At 34.1% G+C, this 13,671-nt stretch overlaps 1 protein-coding gene across 1 annotated transcript in view; it reads right to left on the bottom strand.

Annotated features, from left to right (window-relative positions):
• Window positions 1–13,671, bottom strand: part of LOC145266615 (uncharacterized) — a 301,088-nt gene that overhangs the window by 33,573 nt on the left and 253,844 nt on the right. The window contains exon 4 of the mRNA XM_080122519.1: window positions 9,543–10,078. Coding sequence (XP_079978645.1) covers window positions 9,543–9,594 — 52 coding nt within the window. The 5' untranslated portion in view covers window positions 9,595–10,078. The remainder of the gene's footprint in view (window positions 1–9,542; window positions 10,079–13,671) is intronic.

The raw sequence follows: 13,671 nt of genomic DNA, 5'->3' as shown, positions 1-13,671 counted from the left end.
CACTGGAAATGTTTTCTCAATCATTAAATCATTTCTCTCCGATAGGTTCATAAGAGTAGGGGTTGATGGGCAGAAATCAGAGGCCCACAGTATTAATGCTGGAGTCCCTCAAGGGTCCATGCTGGGCCCAACTCTCTTCCTGATCTACATCAATGATCTCCCTAAACACATACTAAAATCATTCGTTGACATCTATGCTGATGACACGACCATCTATGGCAACACATCAAAGGCTGTAAATGACAAAGTTCTCTCTGATTCTCTCTCCTCTGATCTTTAGCGCGTGGTTCAGTGGGGGAAGACGTGGTTGGTTATCTTTAATGCATCTAAAAACAAACTCCTATCTTTACATCGTCAACGCTCTGATCCCCATCCGGCATCAATTGAAATGGATGGCTCTCGTCTCGGAGAAGCCCCATGTTTTGACAAGCTTCTGGGTTTGTCCTTTACTCCAGATCTGAAATGGAATACGTACATCAAGTCTGTTGCCAAGGAAACTGGAAAGATGGTGGGATCCTTCTACCGCTCCAGAAGATATCTCACTACTGATGCAATTCTCTATCTATATGAAAGCCAAGTACGTCCATTCTTTATCGGTGCCTAAATCCAAACGTAGATTCCATGAGCAGAGCTTCTTTCTCAGAAGTGCACGACTGTGGAACTCTCTTCCGTTTGTCTGTTTCCCACCTGACTACAACTTGGATGTCTTCAAGTTCAACATAAACAAATTCTTGACAAACCGCCCCCTTAAGTAAGACACTATCAAATCTCCAATACTAACGACTACTACGATATTATCACATTGATTATTGTACACGCAATAGCCCTTATCAATGAGTGGCCTCTGAGCCTTGATAAGTGGTGACCTCCATGTAAAAAAGAAAAGAAAAAGAAAAAGGGCATCCCCCACTAAACTACGAAGTCTATTTTGAACAATGTCAAGATAGGATAAGCTGCTTCTAACAGCTCCTGCCAAGATGTGGCAACAGTGCACCATCATTGGCTAAACCTGGCTTTTATATAGGTAGAGAATTGCATCAGCGGTGAGATATCTACTGGAGCGGTAGAAGGATCCAACCATTTTTCCATCGAAGTATCCTAATCTTCACTTCAATTAAAAAAAAAAAAAAAAAAAAAACTTCGAATCGAGAAGGCAAAAAGAAACTCATCCCAATGGAAAATTGTTATTTAAATGTAACTTTAGAACATTAATGCAACACAAATAGAACCGGAACACGATGAACTTGTTACTATTTCGTAGTATAGTCTTTCTGCAATTTGACAGCATACAATCTATTGGACATTCCTCGAATTAGTCTACGGCAATTCTCCGGTGAAAAGGCATCCATACTCTCTTTAATTTTTGTCCAATAAGAGCCAACAATATATATATATATATATATATATATATATATATATATATATATATATATATATATATATATATATATATATATATATATATATATATATATTAAGTCAGCTTCCATTGTCAAGAAGACAAATGGAAACGTCCGGATATTTACGGATTATTCGATTGATGTGAACAATTTCCTGGATGCACATCAGTCTCAACTTCCAGTGCCAGTAAATATTTACATCAAATTAAACTATGGTACTTGCTTTGCCAAAATCTATTTCGGTTCATCTATCTATCTATCTATCTATCTATCTATCTACTTGTATGTATGTATGTATCTCTACTATTATATAAAAGTCACTCTGTGTGTGTGTGTGTGTGAGAGAGAGAGAGAGAGAGAGAGAGAGAGAGAGAGAGAGAGAGAGAGTTTCTTCCTTATAGGTTCTAAAACGGCTGAGCCTACCTTTTGCAAATTTCACGCAAATTTATATGTCTGGCAGTGTTCTTAGGGAAATTATTTTACAGAGATTTAATCGACAAGTATCGAAAATCGAAAAAATCCGATCTAAAAATAGTCCTTCTTTCTTATAGATGAAAAACAATTTCTACAGGAGAATATTTTAGGTTGTACCGGCAAGGGAGATAATACCATCTCAACTAATAATTTGTTCGTAGAAAGAAAAATACCAAAAAAAAAAAATAGCAAACAGAATTATTGATATTTAGAAATATTGCTCAGTTGTAGCGCATTCGACTACAGATCGAATGGTCCCGTGTTCAAGCCCAGGCGCACAGCAACATCTTATTTTAATTTTTTCTTATTAATGGGTTCAATTTACAATAAAAGAAGATATACCATTTAAAATCGCGGCAAATTATTTCTTCGTTTGACATTTTAAAAACTAAACATTAATCAGAAGTGACTTCTCCAGGGCATTCATCGTCAAATCCAAATATCAGCTGACATGATATTGTAAACAAACACAGACGGAATTTGATGAACGACATTATCATTATTATTTTTTAAATAAAAAATTTTTTTTTGTGAATTCGTTCATCAAATAAATTATTCCTCGTAATATATAATAATGATATTTGGCATTGGATTTTTGCCTGACCGTAAATGAGTACTTGTTTATTTCAATTTGGATTACACAAGGACCCAGGGATACGACATTAAAAATTAGTAACAAAATACAATACAGTATATAATACACACATATATATAATCAAATAACATTATAAATAACACCGTAAGGCGAGGAAAATACCGTAACTAGGAGCCGGAAAAGCATCGTATTCCACATCGTTACCTGAAAACAAAACCGTATCCGAGAGCCACTGTATCCCGAGCGTCTACCGTATTTGAATTAATTGCTCTATTCTTTAGTGTTATTCTCTGAACATTTTGGTCGATGCAACCCCCGACCATCTTCAGGTATATCTTGTCGAATTCATAAATCTTTATGGCAACAAACTACGAAATCTGCACGGAATTTTGAACAGAACTCTTTGTTTAATCCACGGCAGTAGCATGTTCTCGTTCCGTCAGCAATGACTAGGTAGAAGTTCTAAGTAATTCGCAATTACCCGCACCGAGGATTGAACCTTAAACCTCCAGATAAGTGACACTTACAACTGAATTTTATCTAGTATTTATATGTTACGTCACGAATCCTTGCGTGAGAACAGTAACCTGAAGAATCCAAATAATCCAAATTATCAATCGTCATCTAAAATATTCTGAAATATATTTCAATTATCTTTTGAAAAAGTATATTTCATATGAATCATCAAATGCGCTTTAAAATAAGTTGGTTGCTGAGTGGGCTTGATGGCTTTTGTTGGATATTACCAGGCGACGCTGGGAAGAGAAGCATTCGATGGGTTACACACACGTAAATAGATTCCATGTGAGGAATGCAGGACTTTCCACCATTGTCTATTGGAATGCATAATGTGACCCAGAAATATGTGAGAGGATATCGGTCAAAGAATTGAAACACTAGACAATAGCGAATATTAAACATTCCAATAGGAAAAGAATGTTTACTTAAATCGTCACAAAGAGAAAGCGGATAGTCGGTCAGAGAGAGAGAGAGAGAGAGAGAAAGAGAGAAAGATAGATAGATAGAGAGAGAGAGAGAGAGAGAGAGAGAGAGAGAGAGAGAGAGACTGACGCATTTCTTCATTATCAGCATCCACACCCACCTCATGCGCTTTCAGAAATATCATACTTAAATCCAAAGCTGACTGTCTGTGTGAAATAAAACCAATATATATTATCTTTTAGATCACTTTTTTAAAAAATTCAATTTTCACCCCAAACAAGACACAATGCTACTTTGATGTAGGAGGCTACTATCGGGGACATAAGTTGCAGGGACATTATGAAGATGTCTGTTCACATTACACTTGCACTTCTGCATGTCAGTACAGTTGAAAAAGCAAAATCCCGGAATGGAATTCCAAAGTCTAGCAGTTATGGGGAAGAAACTATTGGAGTAGAAGGTTTTCTTACACCTTGGGATCTCTATTGTGTAGGAGTGGGATTTAGCTGCCTCTCGGTTTTGTCGGGGGTAAAATATTAAATAAAATAAATATATTTTTCGTAAGCCGTTAGTGCGAACCTGTTTTGTTGATAGAATTGAACTTCCGGTTCGATTCATTTCACACCCCACGAGTTGACGAAACGAATTAGAAGATTTCATTTTCTGTTTACTCGATAAGTAAAAAAAAAATAATTTGTTTATCTTCCAAATTTTTTAATTTAAACATCTTTTCTTTATTTTATCAGGCAAAAAAACAGTTTGTCGCTTGCTTTTTGAGTCGAAGTCGTTTTTTATTTTATTTTATTTGTCGATATAAGAAAATATGAACTTTTTTTTATTATTAACACTATAAATTGTTTGGTAAAAGTGCAATTTTTTTTTGAAGAAATTTTACGGATTGGTAACGTGCTTAAATAATATTTGGTGCTAATGCAGAGAGTGGTCCGCGCTATTTTTTAAAATCGTATTTCCACGTTTAATTAAAGTTTTATTATATGTTTTTTTTATTCAATTGTAAGGTTCAAATACAGATTAAGTACAAAACACCCTCCCCTCCCCATATTAAGAATGGCTTTTTAAATAATAACGTTATTATTTTAGCACGGATCACTCTCTGCATGAGTACCGTACTTTCACCTAACAATTTGATAAACAAAACACGGTACTTATGCAGAGAAAGTACCGTGCTAAAATAATAACGTTATTTAGAAAGCCATTCTTAATATGGGAAGGGCGTTTTGTTACTATCCTATACTTTCACCTAACAATTTAATAAACAAAAGATCGTACTTATGTACCATGCTGAAATAATGCTATTAAGAAAGCCATTCTTAACATGGGAAAGGGAGGGTGTTCTGTAACTATTTTATACTTTCACCTAACAATTTAATAAACAAAAGATAGTACTTATGCAGAGAAGGTACCGTGCTGAAATAATACCGTTATTTAGAAAGCTATTCTTAATATGGGGATGGAGTTTTGCATCTATTCTATACTTTCACCTAACAATTTAATAAACAAAAATAGATAGTACGTATGCAGAGAAAATACCGTGCTGAAATAATGTTATTTAGAAAGACATTCTTAACATGGGGACGGTAGTTTGTAACTATTCTGTCCTTTCAGCTAACAATTTAAAAACAAAACATGGTACTTATGCAGAGAAGCTACCCTGCTGAAATAATGACGTTATTATTTAGAAAGCCATTCTTTACATGGGATTAGGGGTGTTTTTTTTAACTATTCTGGACTTTCACCTAACAATTTAATAAACAAAAGTTAAACTTAAGCAGACAAGGAACAGTACTGAAGTATTAACATTATTTAGAAAGCCATTCTTAACATGGGAGAGAGGATGTTTTATAACTATTCTGTACTTTCGGTGCTAATGCAGAGAGTGATCCGCACTATTTTTTAAATCGTATTTCCACGTTTAATTAAAGTTTTATGTTTTTTATTCAATTGTAAGGTTAAAGTACAGAATAGGTACAAAACTCCCTCCCCTCCCCATGGTGAGAATGGCTTTTTAAATAATAACCTTATTATTTTAGCACGAATCACTCTCTTCATAAATACCGATTAATGTTTTGTTGTTTTTCTTTTCTTACCGTATTTCTTTTTTAAAAAATACCTTTTTTAACAAAAATTGAAAGTACACGTTTTTCTTTTTTTTTTTTTACAGAAGTTGTTTTTGTATAAGAAAATATGAATGCTTTTTCTTTATTAAAGAAATTGGGTACTCGTGCACTTATTGATCCGTGCTGAAATAATAGCATTATTATTTAAGAAGCCATTCTTAACATTGGGAGAAGAGGGTGTTTTGTACCTATTCTGTAACTTTAACCTTACAATTGAATAAAAAAAAAACGGTAAATTTTTAGATTAGGCCCACCTCCAAAATTTTCTTTTAAATGACGACTTTTATAAGTTTTCTACTATGCTGAAAACGGAAATCGCATTGAAATTTTGCAGAAATAAGAAGTTATCGAGATATAAAAAGTTGTATAATGCATTCTTATTTCTGGCGGCCATCTATTTTACACGCTTGCGCGCGTCATAAACAAATCTATGTGCGTAACAAAGATGGCCATGATAGAATAAAATGCATAAAACAACGATTTATGTATTCAGCATAGTCGGAAACCTTTAAAAGTCGTCATTTAAAAGAAAATTGTGGAGGTGGACCTAATCTAAAAAAATACCAAAAAAACATAAAACTTTAATTAAACTTGGAAATACGATTTAAAAAAATAGCGCGGATCAGTAAGTGCATTAGCACCCATTAATCAACTAACGTGACCTTATTGCCAAATAAGCTCCGGCTACAATGTTGAACGCGCCGTTCACATTGTTTTTTTTTGTTTTTTCAAGTTAAATTCAACTTTCACAATATCTTTTTATTTTTTTTAATTTCACTATCTTTTTTTTTTTTTAATAATAAATTGTTAGTTAAAAGCACAGAATAGTTACAAAACACCATCCCCTCTCTATGGTAAGAATGGCTGAAAAAATATTAGGTACTCATGTAGAGAGTGATCCGTGCTGAAATAATAACGTTATTATTTAAAAAGCCATTCTTAACATGGGGAGGGGAGGGTGTTTCGTATCTATTCTATACTTTAACCTTACAATTGAATAAAAAAACATATCATAAAACTTTAATTAAACTTGGAAATACGATTTAAAAAATAGCGCGGATCAGTAAGTTCATTAGGACCAGAAATTTTTAGGTGAAATACAGAAAAGTTTCTACCAAGAAAACCATTATTTTTTTTAGCCATTCTTACCAAGGGAGGGGATAGTGTTTTGTCACTATTCTGTGCTTTCAACTAACAATTTATTAAAAAAAAACAAAAGGTAAATTTTCACATTAGGTCCACCTCCACAATTTTTAACATGGGTAGGTTGGGGGTGTTTATTCTTAAATCCGTTCTTAACATGGGGAGAATGGTGGTATTTATTCCAAAAGCCGTTTTTAAAAGTCGAAAGACAGGTAAAATGTTAAAACATGTGGTTAGGCATGGGTATTGTTTATTCCGAAAGCCGTTCTTAATATGGGGAGGTTGGGAGTGTTTATTCATGGCCGTCAGTGAATTATAGTGCATAGTACAGGTCTTTATATCTCGAAAACTAATGGCCTCTACAAATTTTAAATGAGATTTTCTTATTCAGCATAGTCGAAAATTGTGGAGGTGGACCTAATGTAACCCCCCCCCCCAAAAGATATTGTAAAATTTAAATTTAAGCGCGGTAACAAAAATAAAATTAGACAGAAAAATACCCCCTTTGGGTTTGTACTTGCACAAAGACTTGAAAAAGTTGTCAACAAAAACAAATATATAACAAGTAAATATTTTCAAAGGCAAGATAAGTTACTTTTCTACCTAATTGAATAATTTTTAGTGTTTTTATTGGGTTTGTACTACTGTACATATAGATTCGAAAAAGTTGTCAAAAAATAAATGTATAACAAATATTATCAAAGGCAAGATATGTTACTTTATTACTAAAATGGATAATTTTTTTAGTTTTTTTTTAATGTAAAATGTTTATTCGGCTCAAAAAAACACAGCGTTTACTGCTATATTTGAAAATTACAAATGGCGGCAGACTATGTTAAACACATTAGGTTTGGGAAAATGAGTTAAAACTAAAAAAACTATACAAAATACTGTTAAAAACCACCGAATACATGGCTGCCTATGTCACAGTAACATATATTGAGTGAGTTCCTGACAGTATTTTGTATAGTTTTTTTAGTTTTAACTCATTTTCCCAAACTTAACGTGTTCAACACAGTCTGTCGCAATTTGTATTTTTCAAATATACAGATAAACACTACATGTTTTCGAACCGATTAAACATTGTACACTAAATAAAAACACTAAAATCCTCTCCAGTTAGGTAGAAAAGTAACTTATCTTGCCTTTGATAACATTTATTTGTTATATTTATTTTTCAACAACTTTTTCGTTTCTGTGTTTAGTAATACAAACCCGTTTTATTTACTGTAACGTTTAGTCGGCTCGAAAAACAGTGTTTATCAGTGTATTTGAAAAATACAAACAGTGACGGACACTGTTGATGATGTTAAGCTTGAGAAAATGATTTAAAACTAAAAAAACTATACAAAATACTATCAGAAACCCACCGAATATGTCAGCCTATGTCACAATAACATATAATCAGTAGGTGTCTGACATTGTTTTGTATAGTTTTTAACTGATTTTCCCAAACTTAACGTATTCAACAGAGTCCGCGAACATTCGTCTTTTTCAAATACATAGATAAACACTGAATTTTTTGAGCCGATTAAACATTTTACATTAAAAAAAAAACACTGAAAAATGATCCAGTTAGACAGAAACGTAATTTACCTTACCTTTGCTTTCATTTATTCGTTTTTGGACAACTTTTTCGAATCTGTGTATAGTAACACCCCCTTACCCAAATATTAATTAAAAACTCACATTTTTGAATACAATAAAAAAAAAAAACAACTATTTATCATTTCAACGTTTTAGCAACTTTCGGCTTAATCCACTGAATGTTGGTCGAGCCCAAGCCATGATTGACAGTTACTCCCGAGGATCCGGATACAATTCTGCAAGAATACCATTTTTTTTTTTTTCATTTTCGTCTTTTTTTTTTTTTTTCATTTTCGTCTTTTTTTTTTTTTTACTTTTTGGAGTGGATTGCTGTACTAAGAAAATAAGAAACATGCATTTTCTCTTTTTATTAGAATTTTCCATTACACCAAATTAAGCCACAGCAACGCGTGGCAGGGTACAGCTAGTATATATACATACATACATACATACATATATATAGTCATCCACATACAGTACTGTTTCATAGCTCATCAGCGCGGCTAGACAAACAACTACCTCAAGCCAGGATCAAAACCGTAGCGCTATACGGCCGCTGCTATGCGAGCAGTGAATTGACAATGTTTTGACATTGTCCAAATACCTAAGCTCAATTTATCTCTACGCTAATGGTAATTTGTATATATCACTTCCCAATATGCTCAACCTAAGATAGGGAGCATTATATATATATATATATATATATATATATATATATATATATATATATATAAAACACGTACAGAGATGTAAGATTGCAGTGATGGGACAGGGGTTGGTGCTTAGTTGACAAAGTGGGACTTATTAAATTGAAGACTCTTTTTTGGACCCTATCCAAGAGGGGGAGATTCGTGGTAGATTCACCAGCCGGATCTGGCAACAATAATTCGATCATGGGCGAATGGTGTATCTGTAGAGATACAGGATACTCTTAGGTGTGAGTAATTTTCTAGCAAGATAGAAGGAACCCACTTTCTTTGCAGCAGCCTTGGCAATGTCGTCAATGTATTTGTTCCAGTTCACATTGGCCGTGAATATTAAGCCGACTGTACTAACATGCAGAAGTTTAAATTTAATGTGAAATGCCCACAGTCATTTTGTTAGACACTCTCAAATAGTAGCCTTAACGTTCTAAGTGAAAATATGCCTAGTTTGGAGAGGGGGGGGGCAAAAAGGAAAGCGAAAGCAGAAAAGAAAAGAAGAAATAAAAAGAAAGAAAGAAGAGAGAAAAGGAAGGAAGAAAGCAAAAGAAAACCAACTTACATATATTGATGAACACTGCAAACAGGACTAGCTCGCCTCGACTTGGACACATTACGTCAAGTGCATGTGTATCACTTCCATCAGTGAAAGAACACAACAGAGTAATCTCCCCTTTCTCTCGTCGTCCAGCCAATCAGAGCTTGACTCTCTCTTAATAACAAAAACAAAAGCTAAAAAAATAAAAAGAAAAAGATCCTCTACGTCGTTACGTCCGCCATGTTGAATCGGACCTGCTCTTTACTGTCTTTTCTTTTTCTCTTTCAAGATGACTGAACTTTTTTTAACTTTTATCTTAATTCAAATAAAATCGGCAGAAATCAAAATCGCAAAACTAGAAATAAAAAGAAAGAAACAAATAAAAAAGAAAGAAAAATCTCTGAAAATCTTTTCTAAGATGTCGTCTGCGAAATATTTCGTTGGTGATCGGGAAATTTCGTCAATGTCCGTTTATTCAATGGAGAAATAGGCCAGGTAATATTATTTGTCGTAGTTTTTTGTTTTCTTTGGATAGGTTTCTCATATCTTTCGTTCAGCTTCTGAAAGTAAAAAAAAAAGAAAAAAAGAAAAAAAGATGTGTTTATTATTTTTGAGATGAGGATTAATCGTATGCATTTGGATTAATCTGACTGCTGTTTTCATCCTAGATGTTATTCTCACAAAGTTTCGGCCTATAACCTGACCATTACACTCGAACCGTGTCGTTACATTTCACGCACTCGAACCCACATGTTGTCTGGTACTGTCGCAAAGGAACAAACAAAAAAGAAAGAAAAATCCGACACGGGATTTTTCTTTTTTTGCACATGAAATGCATTTATACGTGGGGTTTTCAGCAATAACGAATTTCATCATCATCTAAATGTTTTTTCGCATACACGTGTTTTACAACGCTCTGTCATATTAAGTGTGACTGTGGTCATAACCAGCGCTTTCTCACCCTAGACATCACACGCCAATCTTACTCAACACGCACTTTGGTTTTACTGCTCGATCACATACTATCCATTTTTTTCTCTCTCTCTCTACTTCCCGTGACGTCAGCGCGTGCACACTTGCTGCTGATAACATTTTCGCTAGTCAGCTATCCTACGGCTACGAGCCTTGTTGCTAAGAGAGGGCACCGCTTTATTGCACAACGAATGTAACCTCCGACCTTCTTCAAGTGTTCAAGAACTCGGGACTCAACAGAATATCGAACGGAACCCATTATTTAACACACAGGGTAGATTTTTCTCGTTCTATCAGCCAAAACCTGGTAAAACTCTTAGATAATACGTAATTGTATTCTTAGTGTCGTCGGATTGAAGATTAAATCTTCAAAGTGGACGAAACAATGAGTTCAGTTCGAAATAATAAAGATGTTGTGTTATATTTTTGTATATCAGTATGTCGTCAGTCTTTGAAGCAGAGCAGAAATATAAGAGGCACAAAGATTCCAGAATTCGACAAGACGCAATATAAGATGGTCGGATGTTACATCGGCCGAAACGTTGTGAAAATAACATCTAACATGAAAACAGTAATCCAAATAATACCTGTTTGAGATGTAATTTTTAATGATGAATTTAAATCTAATAGTTATTTGAGACAAGTCTTATAATTATCTACAGGGTGTATCATTAAAATGTATACTATTTAAATGACCATAAAACCAACATCTATATATATAAAAGCCAAACGTCTGTGTGTATGTATGTTTGTTTGTTTGTAACGCTAAAACTTTTGAAAGACGGAACCAAACTTGACAAATTTGGTATCATATCGAAGCTCCATCGCCCGGATGACAAATATCGAAATTTCACGTCAAACGGACCACTAGAAGTTGGTCAACTGATCAGTTATCTTCGAGGGGGGCCCCAAAAAACCTGTCATTATCTATATATATAAAAGACAAATGTTTGTTTGTAACGCTAAAACTTGAGATGAAAGATTCCTCTCCCCTAAGAATAAGACATATGTTCAATATCTGCTTTTGTTTTTTCATTGTTTATACGGTCCCGAGCAACGCCGGGTAGCCCTGCTAGTCTATATATATAAAAGCCAAACGTCTGTGTGTATGTATGTTTGTTTGTAACGCTAAAACTTTTGAAAGACGGAACCAAACTTGACAAATTTGGTATCATATCGAAGCCCCATCACCCGGATGACAAATATCGAAATTTCACGTCAAACGGACCACTAGAAGTTGGTCAACTGATCAGTTATCTTCGAGGGGGGCCCCCAAAAAACCTGTCATTATCTATATATATAAAAGACAAATGTTTGTTTGTAACGCTAAAACTTGAGATGAAAGATTCCTCTCCCCTAAGAATAAAACATATGTTCAATATCTGCTTTTGTTTTTGCATTGTTTATACGGTCCCGAGCAACGCCGGGTAGCCCTGCTAGTTTATTATAAGAAAGAGAGGCGTCATTATTGAAAGTGTTTAAATTGTTGGCCATTGTGGTCCATGAACACCTATCAACGCTCACTGATTGAATCAAAAACGTTCTTAATCAGTTCAATATGTATGTTGACACATCTTCTTTCAATGGTTGCTTTCAACTCATTCACTGTAGCTCGTTTTGTGGTGTGAACCCTGTGTTTAACATGCCCCCTCCATCCGCCCACCCGCCCCCAAAAAGAGAAAAATCCCAGGGGAGACGGTCAAATCTTGTGAACATGGACAGTACTCGATACTTCCTCTTCATCCTAACTATCTGTCTCGCAGGTGACTATCAAGATATGCTTTTACGTCATGATGATAGTGGGGAAGAGCTCCGTCCTGCTGGAATTGCCATTCCTTGTTTCTAAACATCTTTTGGAAACGTGGTATAGTGTATTCATGCAACAAGTTAAGATAATTTAAAAAGTGTATACATTTTATTGGGACACCCTATATTTAATTATAAAACTCAGATCAGCTTGCTTGGGCGTTTAAATCGTCCATCCGGCTTGAAAAATTATGCGCATGCGTATTACATGAAAACACACCATGAAAGCTTTTTTTAATCGACAATTTTTTTGAGTTTAAAATACACAAATAAAAACAAAACTAAATTCCTTTTTCTCTTTTTTTTTTCATTGGCATTTTACGAATTTTATTTGTATTCTTCATTGCAAGTTAGGATCGTTATCAAGCAGTTGAAAAAAAAAAAAGCAAAGTTCAAAGCATTAGGTAAACCCTGCCACGGAGGACTAACTAAAGATTTACCTTTTAAAACTTTGTTTAATGTTATAACCTTTCATTGCAAGTTGGAATCGTTTTCAAACGATGAATTTTTTTATTTAAAAGAAACAATAATTCGAATCCAATCCGAGATTCTTCAGGAAATCCGACAAAAGATTTTGCTCCGATTCTTTCAATTAAAAAAAAACTCAAACTTTCTTTCATTTTCATTTTTTTTTAACAGTTTAAAACTTTTTAAATTCTGTTTTTTTCCATGCTACAATTTGAGAAATAAACGCAAAACATTTATCAAATAGAAAAAACAAAGCCGTTGACTTGTGATAAGTGCTTTCGTTAAGAGTCGCACTTCTTTATTTACATAGCGATTCGGCGGAAGTGACGTCAGACAAATTTTAAGGTTCGAATGATCAGCACTATATATAATGTAGCTTTTTTTAAAAAGCAAATATAAAAAGAAAAGTTTTGGTAAATTTTTACTTGGTTCCCACCTTAACATTTTCCATTAAAATGGCGACATCTAAAGGTAATGCTGAAGACGACTATCGTATTTAAAATTTCCGCAAATAAGTAGTTTCCGGATATCAAGCAATGATATTTTTATGTTTAAAGTGGTGTCCATCGTTGTACTCGCAAGCGCGCATATTTTCGCCATAAGTAATATACTCACTATTCCATAGATAACCTTAACATATACCGACCCAACGGATCACGGATAGTAGTCTAGTATTTAAAAAATCGTGTCAAGAAGATCATTGATCGAATTGTTTCGAATTGGTCATAAAACCATTGATCGAATTGTTTCGAATTGGTCATAAAACCATTGATCGAATTGTTTCGAATTGGTCATAAAACCATTGATCGAATTGTTTCGAATTGGTCATAAAACCATTGATTGAATTGTTTCGAATTGGTCATAAAACCATTGATTTAATTGTTTCAAATTGGACATAAAACCATTG

This window comes from Euprymna scolopes, chromosome 41 (assembly GCF_053919585.1).
Source record: "Euprymna scolopes isolate OS-2025 chromosome 41, ASM5391958v1, whole genome shotgun sequence".
Lineage (NCBI taxonomy): Eukaryota > Metazoa > Mollusca > Cephalopoda > Sepiida > Sepiolidae > Euprymna > Euprymna scolopes.
The sequence above is the reverse complement of the archived record's forward strand: the minus strand, read 5'-3'. Positions and strand labels throughout refer to the sequence as shown.